The sequence below is a fragment of the Lepisma saccharinum genome, chromosome 3 (genome assembly GCF_977018435.1).
Source record: "Lepisma saccharinum chromosome 3, izLepSacc3.1, whole genome shotgun sequence".
Classification (NCBI taxonomy): domain Eukaryota; kingdom Metazoa; phylum Arthropoda; class Insecta; order Zygentoma; family Lepismatidae; genus Lepisma; species Lepisma saccharinum.
In genome coordinates, this window is record NC_139231.1 from 55,663,986 (window position 1) to 55,684,813 (window position 20,828).

Consider the following 20,828-nt stretch of genomic DNA (forward strand, 5'->3'; position numbering starts at 1 on the left):
CCTGGTAGTGAGTCTGCAAACTACGATGATACAGGAAACAGAAGCATCACAGGAGATGTAACTGGGGGAAGTGAACCACGTTATGAATTGCGAGATCGTCAAAGGGTGCAGAAACCAGTGTGGCAAGATGGTTATGTGTTACAGGTAGATTGCTTAGAACCGAGCTCATATAAAGATGCCATGTCATCAAGAAATGCTGCAGAGTGGAAATTAGCAATGGAAGATGAAATGCAGTCTTTGGCTAAGAACCATACTTGGATACTAGTTGAACCTCCAAGCAATAAGAAAGTTATTGATAATCGGTGGGTTCTAAAAGTAAAGACCAAAGCAGATGGCAGTATCTACAGATTTAAAGCAAGACTGGTAGCAAAGGGTTATCTACAGAAGAGTGGGATTGATTACGATGAAACCTTTAGTCCAGTGGCTCGATTTGATACTGTACGAACTGTGCTGAGTGTTGCAGCTTGTGAAGGGTTGAAGTTAGCTCAATTTGATGTGAAAACAGCTTTTCTTTATGGTGAACTTGATGAGGAAATCTATATGTGTCAACCTGAAGGGTTTGATGACGGGACTGGTCGGGTGTGTAAACTAAAAAGGAGTCTTTATGGACTGAAGCAAGCACCTCGTTGCTGGAATAGACGATTTGTGAATTTCATGTCGAAGCATGGTTTTACATGCAGCAAAGCTGATTCCAGTATGTTCATTCGTAAGAAAAATGGAAAGAAAATGATCGTAGCCATCTATGTGGATGATGGTTTGGTTGCTGGCAATAATATTGAAGATATCAACAGTTTTCTCGGAACTCTAAAAGAAGAATTTGAAATTATGGTTGGGTCATTAGATTGTTTCTTGGGCATACAAATAACACAAAAGGAAGATGGTTCTATTTTTGTATGTCAAGAAAACTACACAAAGAAAATTCTTGAGAAATTTTGCATGAGTGAAGCAAATGCTGTGTCAACACCTGCTGAAAAGGGAAGTGTAAATGCAGGGGAAGAAAACACACAGCAGTTAGTAGACACTAGTGTGCCTTACAGAGAAGCAGTTGGCAGCTTGATATATCTGGCTACAGTCACTAGGCCAGATATCTCCTATGCTGTTGGATTAGTGTCGCAAGCATTGGACAGTCCAAGACTATCTGATTGGCAAGCAGTGAAACGAATTTTCAAGTATCTACGAGGAACCACTGCGTATGGAATATGCTACAATTCAAATCATAATCCTGGGATCCTGGAAGCCTTCAGTGATGCAGATTATGGTGGAGATCCAACAACAAGACGCTCAACAACTGGAGTTCTATGCAAGTATGCAGGTGGAGCGATATCTTGGATGAGCCGGAAGCAGAAGTCTGTTGCTCTATCAACAACAGAGGCTGAATTTGTGGCAGCCAGCGAGGGAGCGAAAGAAGTGATATGGCTAACAAGACTATTGGATGAGATCACTCATCTGACAGGAATGCCCACACTGCTGGTGGACAATGCTAGTGCTATTAAGTTAGTAAAAAATCCTGAATTTCATAAACGCTCAAAACATATTGCGGTGCGTTATTATTTTGTAAGAGAAAAGTTTCAGGAAAAAATGTTAAATGTGGAACACATTGATGCTGAAAGTCAGGTAGCAGACATTCTCACGAAACCATTAGCAAAAGTTAGGTTTGCTAAATTATGTGGCTTAATGGGAGTGGGAAATTAAAAGTAGTGTACTTATTGTTATGTTAAAGTGTAACAATGTTTTTTTTTTGTAAAGGGAAGCTTGTGAAAGTTGTTTTTGAGGGGAAGTGTTGAACGTTGTACAAAAGACACACTTTCCCAACATGGTCAAATTGACTTATCATTTGTTTTTGCTCTGTAGTAAGTAGTCTGTGGAGAATGCTCTCCAAGGAAGGTTGTATTGTACCAAGAATGTAGCAATGTACATCGCGTCGCGGTCGGTCGCGTTAGACACTAATAAAGTGTTAATTAACTGTTAGCACGTGTTGTTACTCCTTGTACCAAGTTACGGAAATATCTGCGTTGAAGTTCAACAATTTCACGAAAATTTCTCTGTAATTTGGACACGTATGTTGCAATGTCTTCCGCTGCATCTTTGGATTGATTGAAGAACTGCTCTGACAATCGATCCAAACGCTGTGCTGAACTTTGTTCATATACTGACATTAGTTTGTTCCAAATTTCCTTAGACGTATCACACGTGCTGGTAAGTTCCGAATTTGCATCATCCATACTATTCACCAATATCATTTGTGCCATAATGTCCGCCTTCTGGAATGTTTTACACTCTGCTTCGTACTTACGTCGATCTTCGGTAGTACACTCAGCACCAAGTTCCTGTGGAGAAGTACACGTGCCATCCACAACTTTTAGGACATCGTGGTGTCGTAACAGCAGCTCCACTTGTCGTTTCCATCTCGGCCAGTTCTTTGCACCTTCTAGCTTGTCTACTGTTGTCTTGAACTCCATCTTCAGCAGCAAACGAAACACGCTTCTTCCGAAAGTGTAAAACTCTCACCAGTCCGGTTAGGAAGACAAAGGACACTTCCTGTTGTACTCCAAACCACGACGACACTTACTGTTGCACTCCGACAAACTACCAAATTTCACGGTCGCAGTGGGAACGTATCTGGGCCCATAACCTGTTGAACTTCAATGCAGATATTTCCGTAACTTGGTACAAGGAGTAACAACACGTGCTAACAGTTAATTAACACTTTATTAGTGTCTAACGCGACCGACCGCGACGCGATGTACATTGCTACATTCTTGGTACAATACAACCTTCCTTGGAGAGCATTCTCCACAGACTACTTACTACAGAGCAAAAACAAATGATAAGTCAATTTGACCATGTTGGGAAAGCGTGTCTTTTGTACAACGTTCAACATTAACAATAAAGATAACAAGGTTTCTGATTTTTCTGTAACTTGAAATGAATGATTCCAATTTCCAAAACGGGGGTAGGGAGATTTACAAACTGGTTTGGCCTCCCTCGGGATGTCCATGTCCATGTTTATGTTTGTCTAAACTCTTTCCAAATGTTTGCCTTATCATTATTATGAAATTTGATAAAATTGATTAAAGACTTTGTTGACGTCCTCAACATTTTGATTTATATCATATTAAAAAATGGTATCTAAGGATTCTGCTTTTGAATATAAATTGATACTCAGAGTTCTTATGAAGTGAAAATAACTCTGATTACTTCCTCTACCTTTTTCATGATATGTAAAAAAGAGTCAACAATATGTTAGTATAATTACCTTTTTTAAGAGTGTGTTGGCAATTAATGTACTCTCATTACCTATATAAGGATTTACATTCCATTATATATAATATCTTGACTTCTGAGACATGACTGGTTGAACTGAACCAATTGATACATATGCAAGAAAATAATATTGTGTCACAAATTGTCACTGTTAGGTATATAATTACCACATGTACTGTATCATTCATTTACTAATTTTTAGTGTTTCACCCCATGTCTCATCATTAGGGACCTTGATTTTTCCAGTCACAATAACATTCAAAATTCAATTACCTTAAAGACAACTACAGTGAAAGCATACATTTACAAATATTATGCCAGATAATTAATTTACAATATAAATATATTTCATGTAGAACATGAAAATAGGCTTGTGAAGTAACATTCAGAACAATGTATATGATGTGATAATTTGATTTTTAAATTTAACGCATAAGTTGCAAACCTATAACAAAACTTCGACATATATTACTCAAATTATAGAATGTTCATCAAAGCTTAATGCAATGATGAAAATTGGCCACAAATTAATATTGCATTGAAATGTCTACTCTAATATATTGTAATGCTTTCTCATGCACTACTATGTTCATATGCACATATGGGCTGCTGCTTGCATGTATAGATGTTTAAAGAAAGAAGTACAGCTAAATATATCTTGTTCTTTGATATAAGTTTATTCTTCTCAAGTGGCAAGAAATTAATTTTAGAATATGAACCTCTTAATAACACAATTATTTCCTTAATTTTCGTTACTTCATATCATGCTTCAGTAACAAATTACATTGCTTCATTAACAATTTTAGGACAATATAAACTATCCTTGGGAATGGGGACAAAACATATTCTTTGCAGATCTAAGAATTTTTTTAAATATATATTTTTTAATAACCAGTTATGATTCATTCCATAATAATGATTCATACAATATTTATAATTATTATTAAAAATAATTTTCTTGAATAATTAGAATGTTACAACAGTGCTTTGTCATTTTGCACCTTCTGACTGACTGACTTCCATTAATGAATATTTTTCCGAGTCTAAACCTGTAGATGGTTATTAGATTCTTTAAGTCCTATCATAATTTAGGACAATTTACAGGTTTAAGGCATGTTAAGATATTCCTACAACTCAAACAAAGGGACCAGTACAAGTAAAGCTTGTGAATCAGGTATACAAGATAATCAACACTGCTTAATATTGATAGAATATACAATTACTTTATTGATAGCAACTATTGAAAAAATAAGATGAAGAAAATCCATGACTTTACCTGCATAACCTAACTTAACTATTCAGGGTAAAAGGTTCAAGATTTCCATTTTTTAGTAAACAAGTTTTATTGGTTTAGGGCATTAACAATGCATTAAATAAATCTTATCTTCTAAGAAGTAGAACCTCGATTTTTGTTGGTGGTCTCTGATTGGGACATAATATCATTGTCTTAAATGCACCCTTTTTATATTATATTCACAGCTTTAATTCCTTTTTAACTGTTTTAATTCATTCTATTGGTGGCGATTAAAAATTTGAAACAGGTTTTGTAAGGAGTTTAGTGTTTGTTGAAATACAATTTATTTCAAGAAGTATAGCACTTAAATTTTAAAAAGTAAAACCCATTTTCGGATAGTAATATCGAAAAATCAAGATCCTTACTCATTGTGTATAATATTGATTGCATGTATAAGAAGCTTTCATCTTACTAATCGGTTTATTTTCAAGGTTTAGTCTAATTGAAGTTATTAGTGACTATTTTCCAAAAAGAATGTGTATATTATTTCATTTTTATTCAACATTCACCTAAAATATTTATTAATGATTATTAGCAGCTAATGCACCTTATTTTATTGGCACTGGCACTTAATTAATACAATATTAGAAATGATACTGCATATAAATGAACATAATTGTAGTAAAATAAGGTGAGTATAATTAAAATATTTGATGTTTTACTAATGCTGCTTACTTTACATTTGTTCACAAATATTGTGATGATCTGTGATTTAAGTGCAGTAATTATATGTGATTTATGTGTGATAAATTTGGAATGAAAATTCATGTGATTATTATTTTGTTCATTCTATGTGGTACAATGTTCTCAGTGTGTTACACTGTCTGTGTTATTAATGAAAAAAATAAGCAGTGCCTCTTGAATGTAAATTTTATGTACAACTTTTAGTTTATTGGAATTTAAACATTTTATATGACATTTATTGAGACACACAAATGTGTAAACTTTCGTGTAAATGCATTTATCTTCAATACAAATCAAGTTCCAGAGATAAATCATAGTTGTAATGTTGAAAATTGCAATTATTCTCATGTTTAACTCTAAACACCACTAAACAAAGAGAAACATAACATTTTCCAACCAGTCAGAAAAAAGCTGTATCTACCTGGCACAACAGTTGTGCAACAGTTGGGATGCTATCACTTTGGATGCATTTGTGACTCAACTCTTCTGACCCAACACTCCCAACTCATTTTGCCTGCACTACTTTTACACAACTATGTTGTTTCAACATGGAGGTACTGCAGAAAGTATGCGTGCATTGTCCTCCTGCATGAAGGGGAGGGGTGGACTGGAACAGGCTTGGCTTCACTGTAGGCTGAGCTGAAGGGATTGAGAGGAAGATGTGTGAAGGCTTCTAGTCAAAGGTTCTTTTGTTTGTGGTCCCTTGATATATGTTGTTAGAAGTACTCTGGCATAAGGAGCCAAGTTGATTGATAAATAAATCTTTCTGAAATTTGAAATTAATTTCAGAAATTTTAATAAATTGAAATTAAATGTCTTGTTGGTTGTTAGCTGAACCAATGCATGCCATAGATTATTTCAAGTAATTTATCTACTATGAAAAGTGCTTAGCATTGCAAGGTCATGCTAGGCTTTTGAATATACTGATGGTTCGAATGTTCATCAATATCCATTTCTTGCTTGGGATTTGCATGTAATTTGCATTATTACTGGATAGGTATCCCTCGAAAGCAAGAAGAATTTTTATCAAGGAAATTATAGGAAGAAGGAAGATATTTTTGTATTTATTGTATTTTTCATACTAACGAAAGTAACCAAAAGTTGTTGGCCCAACGTTGGGTCAACCGTGCTGAAAATGGTTGGCCAACGGCCCAACGTAAAAACATACCGTTGGGCAATAGTAATTTTGGCCGTGGTTCCAACGTTGGCCCAATGCATGTTTTTTACACTGGCCCGATGTGTGGTTTTTACATTGGGCCAACATATGAATTTACGTTGGCTGCCCAACGTACCAAAAACTAAATAATGGATAGGTTTGTGTTCTGATATATATACAAAATTTATTGTGAGGGCAAATGTAAACAATAGTACAAATTATTTATGAAAATTAAAAATAATACACAGCACTTTCTCAGTCACATGGTATCATTGTTTTCAAGGCACCGTACCTTCAAGTGGTAGCACAAAAACTTTCTATAGTTTACTTAGTTTTCTACCTTTCATTGAATTCAGTCTACACGGAACATTGTTTAACCACCTTCACAATAATACCTGTAAGAATGTTCTTGTTCTACTACAGCTAAAGAGACAAACAATAAGCTATTCCCAACACATCTGTCATCTATGGCCGCTTACAAAGGACTGGTGAGTGACTGCAAGTTAAAAATAGCTTCTACTTTCATTAAAAATATATTATATTTCCAGTATGTGCTGTGACTGAAATATTCGAAAAGAAACACTGTTACATGTCACTTATTTTACACTCTAGAATTTACAGCATACTCTTGAAAGTTGTCTTAGCATGAAAAAGTTGTTTTTAAAACTGATTTTGATTCACTTTTCCATGGTTGGGCTTAGGTTGGCAACCACCGTTGGCCCAACGTAATACCAACGTCAAGTCAACCTTTCCCACGTAAAAACTGACGTTGGCCAAACAGTTGTGGTTACTTGGGATATCATGTTTCTCCCCTCCATAGCTTAATCACAACCAAGAGAATGAAGGATAATTAGATTAAATCGATGAAGGAACACTCACAAAAAAGCTTACACGTGCTTTCTGCTTGATGTAGTTGAGTTGGGTTAGATACGGCCAAGGGTAGCATTGTTGAATTCCAGAGTAATTTTATTGCATCGATGAATAGAAGTAGAAGTTTTTGGGGACTAGAAGTTTTCGGTTGTAAGGTTGAAGGTTGTGGGTATTTCTTTGTTACAGTAATGATGTAACCTACACTTTCTTTCTGTGACACTGATCATAGAACTAAATTCAAGAGCCACTGTAAGAAAAATGAATATTTTAAAAGGAAATCATGATAATTATTTTGTGTCCTATATTGACAGAATGTTTCTGAGTTCAGATGCATGATTATTGCTATGTCATTTTCTCAAAAGTGTATTTGACTTTATTATTTGTGATAAGTTTGCTGTATGCAATTATTTATCACATATTCTCTATATTTATTTGGATACATGTGGTGTATTCTGTATATATATTTATCTCCATTAGCTCAACAGTGAGTTCAGCACTAAAAATTATCAATACTATACATAAAATATAATAGCATTTAATAAAATTTATATTTCTTTTAAAAATGATTGTCTTCAAGAAAAAAATCCTCTGTAGTAATTTTAGTTCTTTTGTTGCCCCCATTGCAATATTTTCTGTTTTGATTGCCACCTTGTTTGCCCCAGAGTACCTGGTATCCATGACCATGGACATTGCCAGAATTTTTTGTTGAGGAAATCTGCGTGTTGATATAAAATTTCTGAACTCATAATTATAACAAAAATATTAAAGTTAATAATAAATTATGTTTAGTAATTATATTAGAAACTAATAATAATGGTTGTTATCCTTCCTGTCTATCATCATATTCTTGCAAGATACTTTTCTATTCAGTGAGGGAATATCTTGTTTTTCTTTATATTTTCAGATTTAAAATCATTAATGCAATGAAATACAAAATCATTCTCATCAAATTTTGTTATAATTTTACCCTCCCAAGGTCAAGGGGAAATTTTGTGTGCAAAGTTTATGGAATTTGGAAAACTTTAGATTTTTTTTTTATCTTTGCAGATTTTCTGGTCTGGTTCCTTCATTTTACAATCTACTATTGGAACTAACTCATTTTCTCCTTCAGTTATTTAGCAGGAATTTCAATTAACTGAAATTTCTTTCTTTGTTAACGACCATAAACTAGATGAACAATTTCAATTCCAGGGGATGATCAAATAGCTCTGATCTCTCAGTCCCTTCACCCATGACACCAGTGGCTATGATCTGTACCTGGCTTATCCCTTTATTATATGTATATTTTTGCATAGGAAAATATAATATATGTACAAGGCTTTTTCGTATTTGTAATGCAATGTAATTTTTTATTTGTATTGCACATGTTCCAATTACTTCAAAAATTATAATTACTTAATGTGAGTACAGTTGCATACAGCACAACTTGTATCTTAACTTTATTCATTCTCTTTCTCTCCTTCTGTGTTCTTTCTTCATCTTTCTTATTATGCATTCTGGGAATTGCAAGTTGGTTAAGTGGAATATTATTAAATGTCATGTTTTTCCTAACACAAAAGATTGGTGTGTACTAAACTAATGATCTATTATCTTCCAGACTTGCAAACATAATAAAATAAATATATAATTGAGAAAATATCTACTATATTGAACATGTTTTTCCTGTAAATTTAAAGTAAGCTTCATGTTTTAGTTTTGATAAAGCAACACATAATTCAAAACTATTCTTTGTTACATTTGAATAAACTGTCAGTGTTTTTAAAAAAGTCGTGAAATGTCACTGAAACATTTTGTAAGGTTTTTATTTACAATGTAATTAGTTTTTATATTCATTTGTCCAAAGTTATCTCCAAAGAAAGGAAAGCACAGCCAGCTATTGTAACTATATTCAGCTTCATGAAGATATTCTTGAAATTAATTTTTTTTACAATGAATATTAAATTTTTAAAGAGAATATCAATAACTGATTTAATGTAGATTACAGATTGTCATTGTTATAAAAGAATCAAAATTATTTGTGTCTAAGAATATTCATATAAAAACAGTGTTTATGTCTGTTCCACTCCTAGTATTTGAAATTCTTGATTACCATAAGAGTACATATCATTCTTTAACCTAAAATTAAACATAAATGGAACATATAAAAGAGAAAGTTGCAAATCTTTCTCAAATACTTTTTACAAAATTAACTATGTGATTTAAGATAACAGTTAGTATGTGATAATAGAATTTAACAAACAATTTATTTAATGAGGAAGACTTCTACATAACTATTTTAACAGACAGGTGTATGTTCTCTTGCACAAAAATATATGCCGTACATTATGGCACTTATATTTCCTAAAAATAAATTAAAAAATCCTCTATCTTATGCCTAACACAATTTTCATAATAGAAAAGTAATATTCTGAGTCATTATATCTAGCAAATCAATAGAAAGTTAAAAGTACTTCTCCACAATCTGACATTAAATAGAGTGCCTAAAAGTTACACTTTAATCAATTTCTAATCACCACATGGATAACTTTGAAATATCATTACCCAATGGAATTATTATTCATGCTGCATGATATACAGGTCGCATATTTTTATTGTCTTCTGTAAAACTAGACATTTACTTAATCAAATGGAAAAACTTTGAACCCAACTGGTTTTGGCAGATATTGTCAATACATATTGTATGATAAAATACAACCATTATTGAAAAATAAATATCTGGCAATTATTAAATGAAATATAATAAGTAATGAATTTTTAAGCTTATTATACATGTGCATAATATATATTATTTGCATGAAAATTAATTCATCATCTACAGCTCTGAAATGATTGTATATTAATTTTCCAAATTTTTATTCAGTTATATCTAGTTGTTGCCATAACCATGCTCTGTGTATGTATATGTGTCATCTGTTATTGACTTTGCAAATAGCATCATAGTAGTTGTCTATAAGCTCATTCAATGAAGTAATCAATATACTCACTTGTCACATACTTCTCATCATCACCTAATTCTTTCTACCTTTGTCTCTGTGTTGAATGCATCTCAAGAGAGGAAGAATTGAATTAATATATTCATCACAATCCTTCTTTTAATTTATGTGCCCTAATAATTATATTGTATAACACACACACACACACACAAACACCTTTAAAAAAAATTGATAGCAAATATGCTAATCAGTAGTTACAGTGTGTTTATCTTCTTTTCCAGCCCAAACAATGGGGAGGCAAAGTGTGCTGGAATTTCGGAACATGCACATTGGAGGGCTGTTTCATCGAGAGGAGGAAATTCAGATGACGAGCACAGTACCTAGCTTCGTTGGACACATGCAGCAGTTCGTATTTAATGGAAACCAGTTCTTTGAAATGGCACGATCGGGGCAGATGTCTAACTTTGAGGTTACAGCAACATTTGGAAAGCGAGAACAAGTGGTACACCATCCAGTAACTTTTACGTCAAAACATACTTTCGTGGGACTGCAGCAATTGAAAGCTTATTTTTCAATCAATATTTATTTTCAATTCAAAACCCAAGAGCCAAATGGACTTATAATGTACAATGCTGGACGAGAGCAAGATTTCTTGGCAATTGAGTTGGTCAATGGACATTTACATTACATTTTCAACCTTGGAGATGGACCTGTTAAAGTGCGTGATAATGCTCGAAGCAGTTTGAATGATAATAAGTGGCATGCTGTTACTATCGGAAGGCCCAGTTCTAAACAACATACTCTGATGGTTGACGAGAATATTGCAATTGTTACAAGTCTTGGCACTAATGAAAATTTGGATGTTGCAGGTTTGCTTTATGTAGGTAAGTATTCGATGTGTTTTCAGAATATGAAAGATATAATTCATAATTGATAACTATGAATCATAAAAGAATATTATATTTATGATTTTATGTGAAGAAAACAGAGGCATAGTTTGAATAAGTTACATGTTTCATATTGCCAGTATTTCTATATTTAAATATATCACAGGTTATACTTCATATAAAATCATGAAAAGATGTTTTTGATAAACAGGCGAGAATAAATTTTGCCTAATTCCTCTAATTAATTAAATAAATATACTAATAGAATCATAATTTCTAAATAAAATTAATTAAAACATATAATTAGGTAAACAAGTAAAACTAAACTAAATTTTTAATAAAATTCCAAATAAATTATAACAAAATTACAAAAATTAGCAATCTCCAAACCAACAAATATAATAGTTTATTATAAAGTTATAACCAATATAAGAAAAGTAACAGGAATGGGAATGTATAGAAATCAGATAAAATTTGCACAATGAAAAAGGTTACATGATCACTAAGTTATGCAACATATATTTATGAGTTGAATATATTGAAACCCATCATGTGGTAATCTCTCACGAAGATACTCCCATTTCATCAAAGAACAATCAATTTGAGAATGATGCAAAATAATATAATATGGTTATTTTTCCTAGCTTTTCATCCTGGTTTCCCAGAACTTTTTCATGCTTTCACCATGATAAACACACACACACAACACACAACTTTACATGACTTGTGTGTTTATCTTGGTGTAAGCTTGAAAAAGTTCTGGAAACCAGGACGAAATGTTAGGAAAAATAACAAAAACACTAAGAAATAATATTATTATATTATTTTGCATCTGCAAAAAGTGGTTATACGAACCTTTGAGAAAAACATAGAGATAATTTGAGAATGTAGAACAGATTCAGAATATTTCTCAACAAATATCAAGAAGTCAAATAAAATCACACTGAGCACTGCCTCATGAAGGCAATTTAATTGTTTAATATTTCAAGAAGACAGAGGCGTGGCGTGCATGTAACCGGTGTTACCACAGGTAACAGCAAAATGTAAAGAATTAAAAAGTTGTTTCAATAAAATGACAACATTGTTAAATACGTGAATGAACCCCGTTGCCGTCGAGTAGATATTGCCTAGGACATTTTTTCTGCAGCCGACAGAAGCGAAGAGGGAGGTCGTTCCACTACCCTCAAGAGGCAACAAGGGAGAAGAGGGTGCCAATGCAAGGAAAGAGCGGGGAAGGACTTTATGGGGTCATTCATATACCTGTTAAGGGGCCCTGTTGCCATTCAGACCCACCGGGGCAGCCAGTGTTGTCACATCGGATTGGCAGAAAAGAGCTAAATCCCTTATAAATAGGAATACAATTTCTGTGAAGCAACTAGAGGTAGACTGCAGAGCCAAGGCTGGATTGAACTACAACTCAGACCAGTTAGGTAATAGACGAAAATATAGTTCCTTGGTGTGATTCGTGATTTGGACAAACCTTGCTCCAAAATACTAAGTTGGCAACAGTAGTACGTACAGCTGGGCGCTTCCATTCCACAATGGAGCGGAGTTCTGTCGTCTGCTCTGTGCTCACCACACAAACGTCAAACTGACCCGAGAAAAGTGTGGTTCTTCTTCTTCCCCTTCGCAGCTCATTGCAAAGAAACGGAGACAGATAAAGAATTGACAAGGGTCTACCACTATTCATTGGATTTTCGTGGTAACTGTCTCATGAGTGGTAGTTCTTTCTAGGAGTGTTTGTAGCTAAATCACTGTGCTGATTGCAAAACAAGAATGAAATGAACAAATATCTAGCTCGAAGAAATGTTTTCTTTACCGAAGGGGGGATGGGGGGGGGTTGTAATAACGTCTAGCAGGCATAAATGTCGTACTGATAGCCGGTAACACTTTTTAAAAAGTCACGCCACGCCACTGCAAGAAGAAATATAGTATAATAATAGCGTATCCTCTTGTATTACTTCTTCATCCAAAACAATAATTGCCAACCCTGGACACCAGAGTGTCCATCACTAATCCATCCGCTTGTAAAAAAATTTCTCACCAAACTTGTGAGAATTGTTCTTTTTACACGTTACCCATCCAACATACAATTTTCCGTGTAGTAACACCATCTACCTTTGTTGTTGAGACATTCTACTGATCAGCGGCGTGCATTCTGGATACGCAAAGTACGCAATGCGTACCCACAACACAATAAGAAAATAATAAATATTTTATTCGCCTTCCCTGAACATGAAAGTTATCGTTCCGAACTTCCACTGCAAGAAATTCAGATTTCCGCACGAACATGCTACGGACTGCCTTGTGTCGTCTGCACCATCTGGCCTTCCTGGACGCAGTCCCGAACGATCCCGATGTGCCTTCCGCGAACCACCCGATCCGCGTTTCTGCCGATTTCCACGAGCAAACGCAGCGGCTTCTCTTGAGTACCCTAGAAATTCGGAAGGCAGCCCCATTGGCTCAGATCAGCCCCGACCATATGTTTGGGTCTGCCCGCTCTCGCCTCATCCTGCGTTTCCCTGTTCAAAGCACAGAGGTCTGGGAAGCCAGGGTACCAAGGATTTGGGCAGCGTTTGCAGTGTTGGCAGTAGTCAACATATATTTCTTTCTGGAATGTTTAGCTTACTCACATTTAGCAGTCACGCGTAGATAGATAGATCACTGTGCTCGATTGCAATAAAAAAAAAAGATTGCTAAGAGGAGAGCAAGGATATTTTGTGGTAGAATATTCGCGTAAACTATAAGATGCAAAATATTTATGCGAGGTTAAAATTACACTAGCAAGGTTTTTGCGTTAGGGAAACGAGGATAGCAGAATGGACTGACCGACTGAGTATTAACTTTTGCGCGTGAACCCCTTTTTGGCGGCGTCATTGTCTCAGGGGGAAATTATGTGAACAATTTGCAAATTTATACATTACTCAGAGTATGAGAGTATCTGTTTATCCCATTCCAGAGATCAACATTTTATTTAAGTTCATTTGCATTTCAGCCTATAAGTTGATGAGGATGGGTGTTGAGTTGACTGTTGACTCGACAATATGAATGAATAGAAAAACGAAAAACATAAGTAAACACAATGCTACTATGGGATTCGATAATGAGCCACTCCCCTCCCCCCTCCAAGACATTTAAAAATGTAATGTATATGGATGGTATATTGTGCCCAACATTTCTCTTTTAGCTCTTGAACTGTGCTGGGATGAATACCTTTGTATGCTGACGCATTTTTCTCGTGAGCGTTATTATCATTTTTCTACAAAATATTTCATAGACCGGCAACTCCGAGCCATTCATCCACAAGAACGCGCTGTTTTCGGGGCGACAGACACTTGTTTGTTACCGTGGGAGGTTGACTTTTACTTTCTTCTGTGGTGTGAAATTTGCAGCAAGTGTTTCGTTTATATTATTTGCTTGTTTTTCGGTTTAGTGAATGGGGAGGGGGGGGGATTCGAGAGTTATTGATGACATTCTGGAGATGGGATTTTCGGTATAATAATAATAAAAGTGCAAACGATCCGAAATGGTAGGTGTGTGTGTGTGTTCCTGATTTTCAGGACTTGTTTCAAGCAGGAGTTATGAATGATGGTAAGCAGTATGTTACGCATTTTCAGAAAAAATAATTTTAAAAAATAGAACTATACAATTGACTGGCAGTAGAAAAAGCGGAAACTTTATTTGTTGGCCTTGTTCGTTGGTTTCCTCTGAGAAAGGTGTGTCAAATAGTAGAGGATACGGAGGATACTGACATTTATCAAATTTATCACATGCTATACGAAAGCACGAAAAATCATTATGCCAGTTCGTTCGCGTTCAATGTTAATTGCGCTGCATGTAGGAATTAATCGAAGTCAATTGGTGGACTGTACGTAGCTACATCAGAATATACGTATTTGCGAATATAAATATAAAAGATCATACATATATCTTACCTCGTTACATTTGGATCTCTCTGGTAGCGTTTAAGATTATATCAGAGATTCCTTAGTTTTCTCGTTAATGCTTCAATAATTGACATCCTATTTTATTAAACTAGCTTCTGCTCCCCTTAATCTTCAGGACATGTTCCTCGTAAAAAAAATAATTAAAATATGGCGTGATTCTTTATTCTCAAGCAACAACTTTTGTGCGGGATGAATCAAGGTCTTACAAAAGGGTGCAAGGAGTGATAAATGCTGCTATGCCGTTCCAAAAAGTTATTCCTGTTATTTGAAAATTATGCAAGGATGATAAATTTGCCATTACAAAATTTCGAAAAAAGTAATTTTCTGTATAACACGATGGACTGGGGGGGTCTGACCCCTCTAACCCCTCCCTTCAGTGCGACGATGTTGCGTACCCTGGTCTAAATGTCACCGCACGCCACTGCTACTGATTAAATTCCTAACACAGTGGCTATATTTGGGTGTAAGTCTACTTCACCTAAACTTCAAGGAAGTGTTTCATGTTTCTTTATTATCTCTATTCCATTTTTCTCACAATATTTACTTCTTTAAAAACTTTCTCTGCCACTGCATGAGAATTTCCTGTCAAGAACATGCACTGGATATTTAATTATTGGAAATATTGCCCTTATTGGTGCAATTATTATTATGTTTTGAGTAATCCATGTGCGTAGGGTATTATTGGGTGTGTACAAGAACTTGTGTTTTCTCTTTTTTCTGAAAAAGACCAACTTGTTTGTACAGTGGGATCCATAAGTATTGCTCAGCAAATTGTTTATGACTATTTTCGTTGGTTTTTATCTTCATCCTACGTATTTTTAAGGACTGTGTTTTTATGTGTACTGGTTCAGTGGTTGTAAGCAGATTGTTTAGCATTGTGTGTTAGTTCTTGAAGCTCTCATTGCATAAAATAAAGGGAGTAAACATGCTGATGGATAATTTGCTTGGTAATACTTATGGATCCCACTGTACTACTTTGTGGGCTTCATGTGATAAAGGATGAAACATTTAGAAAAGTTAAGAGTAAAACCACTGAAGAAGATTTATTTGATTGATTAATAAAATGCAAAGAATTACAGTTCACAATCATAGTTTAATATTTTGATCTTTCTTTCTATTATGTAGGAGGTGTTCCAAGAGAGATGTATTCAAAGTTGCCAAAACAAATGGTGTCGAGACATGGATTCGAGGGATGTCTAGCTAGTTTAGATCTTAATGGAGAATCTCCTGATATTATAATGGATGCACTGATACAAAGCAACCAAGTTACTATCGGATGTGATGGTAAGTAGAAGAAAAACATGTAATATTTTACAGCTAGGAGAAAATAGTCATTGTTACAGAATTATTAAAATAAATCCACAAATCAACAAGCCATACATGATACAATACTATTTTTCAGGATATGGTATAAATTGTAAGATTTCCTTGTTTTTCAATAAGACCACAACATTGGTTACTTTCTTCTGCATTTACATAACATATCTCATTAACTGTGCAAAGTTTATTTTACAGAGATTTATTATTGTAAGTTTGAAGTCCACCATCTTGAAATTCATAGTGGTGGTTGTTTGGTGCATATTGGTGGGATATTAGAAATATTGGTCAGGATAGGTTAGCATTATTGGGTTATGTTTTGTTTGGATGAAGGGTAGGGGTGCTTGCCTGTACCATTGGTATATGTGCCATTGAAAGCAGAAATTACATAAGTAAAATATCATAATATCTTGTGCAAAGTACAGTGTAATGAGCGTCTGACTGCCATGCGGGAGACGTGGGTTTTTTTCCTGGGGTGGGAGATATAAGGTTGGAATTTTTCCTGCCTTGTTCCCACATAGAGCGGCTCTGGGGCTCACCCACCCTCAAACCAATGGGTACCTGGGGGCAATCCTGGGGGAAGAGGGGCTGGAGCATGGTACTGATCACATCACCTCCAAAATGGCTGCAATCGAGAATGTGTGGGGCTATCCCTGCATCCCCTAAATGTGCTTTCATGGCATGGTGCTATATGTATGGGAAACTTTACCTTACCTTACCTTACAATGTAATGGAGAAATACATATACCCTTTACATGGTCCATTTAAAACCACTGCTGGCCTTCCAATAGCTGACATCACTAGAGTTGAAGAGTGATATGAAAGCGGCTGACCTTGACAACTCCACACAGAGAGAGGAGATGCATTTCCGCTGTTGCCACCAACTCACCGTTTCGGGTTCTCGCCAGCTCTTACAAAATAAAAAACAACGGCGTACATTCCAACAATTCTAAATTGCCGCTGCACGGCCATTATTGCAACAATCGATACCAATCCTGCACTAGTATTACCACAAAGCTTTAGACAATCGTATTGTGCTGTAAATTAAATGTGTAGAATCTTAAAAGTAATTGAAGGAAGTGACCATTATTGTCTCTTGTGAGACGATTTTTATTAAATGAGATTTGAAATAACTTCCAGTGAGAATGTTTCAAAAAACCTCCAAATTTTAAGTTTGTATAATATTTACAGCGATATGTTATTTGGTTACTGAGAAAATGAGAGAAAAACTTGATTCATTTTTTGTGGTGTGGCAAATGCAACTTCGTTCACCCCAGAGACAATGTGCCGGTCTTGTAGCACTCGCAATAACTAAACAACTGCCTGGCATTCATAATATTAACTGAAAATAAAAATAAAATGCGATTTACTTACATAATGCTCATTCCGTACTGCTGTCAACCTCGTCACGTTGATTCAAGTTCTTTGGAATCAGTGTCTTGCAAATTTATAATGACCTGCTCGATGACATAGTCTCGTGACTAATTCACACTGGAAGTTATCTTCTTGTATTTTCTCTGTGCAAGCCACACAATCTGCCCATTCGGAAACACCTATTCTGTCTATTACTTCGTGAGTCAGTTTCTCTATGTCGGCAATTTTGAAAGTCTTGTTCCTGTCAGCTACATACCCCTTCACCTGGGCCCAGATCATTTCATTCGGGTTGTACTGACAATGATAAGTTGGGAGACCAACAACTCTGTGACCATAGTCTCTTGCTATTGTATCGATTTCTTAACTTTTGTGAGTTGGTGTATGATGTTTCACCAACTGCAACAACTCTGCTTGGATTTGCGTGCTTGTGTGGGGAATGTTGTTGTTACAAAGCCATGCCATAATATCCGCCTTCCTTGTGTTCGTACAAGGCACTTTATCCACTTGGAAGGAATGTATGCTCGCGTTGTCCATTACAATCACAGATTCAGGAGCGAGAAATGGCAAGAACTGCTCATGAAACCACTTTCGAAACACGGGAGATGTCATTTCTGAATGATAGTCAGTACTGTTTGTTTTGGAGCCTGTAGCAGCTGAACTAGCATGACACACTATAAGACGAACACCTTTTCCTAATGGCACTTTTAATCCACCAGAACCATCACTCATTCTCCAGTAGCTTATCTTTGTGTGATTGTGATTCTGATTGGCCCAGGTTTCATCTAAATAGTATATATTTGCAGTACCAGCTTTCCTGATTCCGTGCATAGTTCTGAGGAAGATCACTCTTGCAGCTACATCATCACCCCTCGCCATTAAAAATTTCCTCCCGTAGTTGCCTTTCCTCTATCTGAACCCCATGTTCTTCATAATTTTTAACACTGGCCACATATTGCCTGCAAACCCGATAGCTTCCTTCAATTTTGCCCAAAGTTTCACCGCGATAGGAAATTCGCCATTTGCGTACCTATCAAATATAATATTATGCAATACCCCTTTATCAAAACCATCCGAGTACGTAACATTATTTCGCCGATTACGACATTTGCCAGGCAAGCAAAAAAAACAACAAAAAAAAACAAACAACCCTGTATCACCAATCAATGACCTGACTTCCTTTACAATCGTCTGAACTGTACGTAGACCTATCCTACGCAACTGCTGTATGCTCCGGACATTTGGCAACACTGTTCCCTGGCGAACACGAAGCACTGTCTGCACTGCGAGATTCACTTTGGAAGAACTGATACACTTTGTATACCATATCTCACGCTTGTTTGTCTAGCACATAACGCTTAGGTGTTTCTGTAACCATCTTGCACACATATGTTGAAAAATTTTTGTGATATCACTGAAGAAACATGAACAGTCACAACGAAAACCAAACCTATTCTTACCACTCGAAAAACAAAAGAACGACAATGCACATTTTCCATGGCAGTCTGTACCTCCTCCTTTTGCTACTGCGCATCGAGGCTTGTTCAAGGTCAGCTGCTTTCATATGGCTCTTTGACTCTTATCATTTTAAATTATTGGGGAAAAGAAAGTGACCTTGGCCTGTTAAAACTTGGGAATTTTTAAGAGCTCACTTGGTTAATACCCTGTGTGACGTTCCTTTTTGATGTTCACCACTGTATCACTACATCACTGTAGCTACCCAATCTCCCTGTGCGGCAGAGTTATGAGACTCTCCTTAATGTTATGCTACACTGAGCATTCTCAGGATGTACGATTAGAAAAAGAAATAGCTTCTTGCCATTTTACAAATTAAATAACATATTTTACCTTTAAGCAATCATTGCAAAATAACAACGATATTCACAAATACAATCACATTTCAATTAAGCTGCAGCTTTTCATTTATAACAGTGTTTTTCACAAAATTAACATCATCTCACGCAACTCAACTTACTTTTCGCCTTTTCACGCACTGTTGTCCTGGCTACGGAATCAATAAAAGATTGGAAAGTTCTACAAGTGTTTATAAACCGGAAATGACTTCCTCTTCCGATGCCACTTTTAATTACACATAAGTCCAGAAACTATATATTTGATAACACAAACCACAATATTACAGCCAATAAATAATCAAACAGATTTCTGTGAAATTAACAGAAAACAATTAAAATATTACATATGGCCAAAATAAACAAAGCGTATCACCTGAGAAAATCTATTTCTCGTTTTTTGCCAGGAAATCTTTAAGATACATTTTAACACTTTAGCTGCCACATGTACCGCCAGTGGTACAAGCGTATGCTTTACTGGTAAGTCAGCAGAGATTTTGGTTGGCGTACGCAGGAGGCCAAAATTTCAACTTCAGTAATGTAGTCTCATTTACTTCCTTACTTCCTGTAAGTACCTGCATGACCCATTATTGACAATAATATGTTAGATAATTGTATTTTTTCTTTGCCAGACTCTTTGTGATTTACCATGAATTGATGCATGTGAGGCCAACCTGACAGCTGGCGGTTCAAGGGATTGACACCTGCTTATCATTGTTGAAATGTTTCATGTGTTCGAATATGCTCATAGGAGATTTATGAACACTAGTATTATTACATTTGCTTTCATTTGATCAGTGTCATTGTTCTCAACATTTTCTCCTTTTATTGCTCCTGTATTTTTTTGTTCCTCTGCTTTTGGCAATTTGCAACTGAAGAACACAATGGTGGCACTTGTTTGTTCAAGTTGCAGAGTTTGATTCAAAAACTGAATGGAGCCTATCAAAATACTATGCTATTTTTTTCTGTCATTTTGTTTACAACATTGTATATGTATTAACATATAGTATTGTATTATTATTAGAAGCATTTCGTTGCACAGTTCATATTAATTATGATGAAAAGTGGAAGAAAACCCAATGAAAAGTATTTAGCATGTAATAAGTTTGTGCTGTAATGTACGTTGTAATGCATACTAAATAAATGATAATGTTTTACAAATATGTGATAAATAAAATATTTGAAATATGCAAACAAATATAAGAAAAACTATGTAAGGTAAAAAGGTAAAGTTCCCGTGAATATAGTACTGTGC

General features: G+C 35.3%; 1 protein-coding gene across 2 annotated transcripts in view; it reads left to right on the top strand.

Annotated features, from left to right (window-relative positions):
- Nrx-1 (Neurexin 1) overlaps window positions 1-20,828 on the top strand; it is a 743,918-nt gene that overhangs the window by 694,412 nt on the left and 28,678 nt on the right. For both annotated transcript variants that reach the window (XM_083118572.1, XM_083118573.1), the window contains 2 exons: window positions 10,483-11,085; window positions 16,161-16,319. In XM_083118572.1, the coding sequence (XP_082974698.1) occupies window positions 10,483-11,085; window positions 16,161-16,319 (762 nt within the window). The remainder of the gene's footprint in view (window positions 1-10,482; window positions 11,086-16,160; window positions 16,320-20,828) is intronic.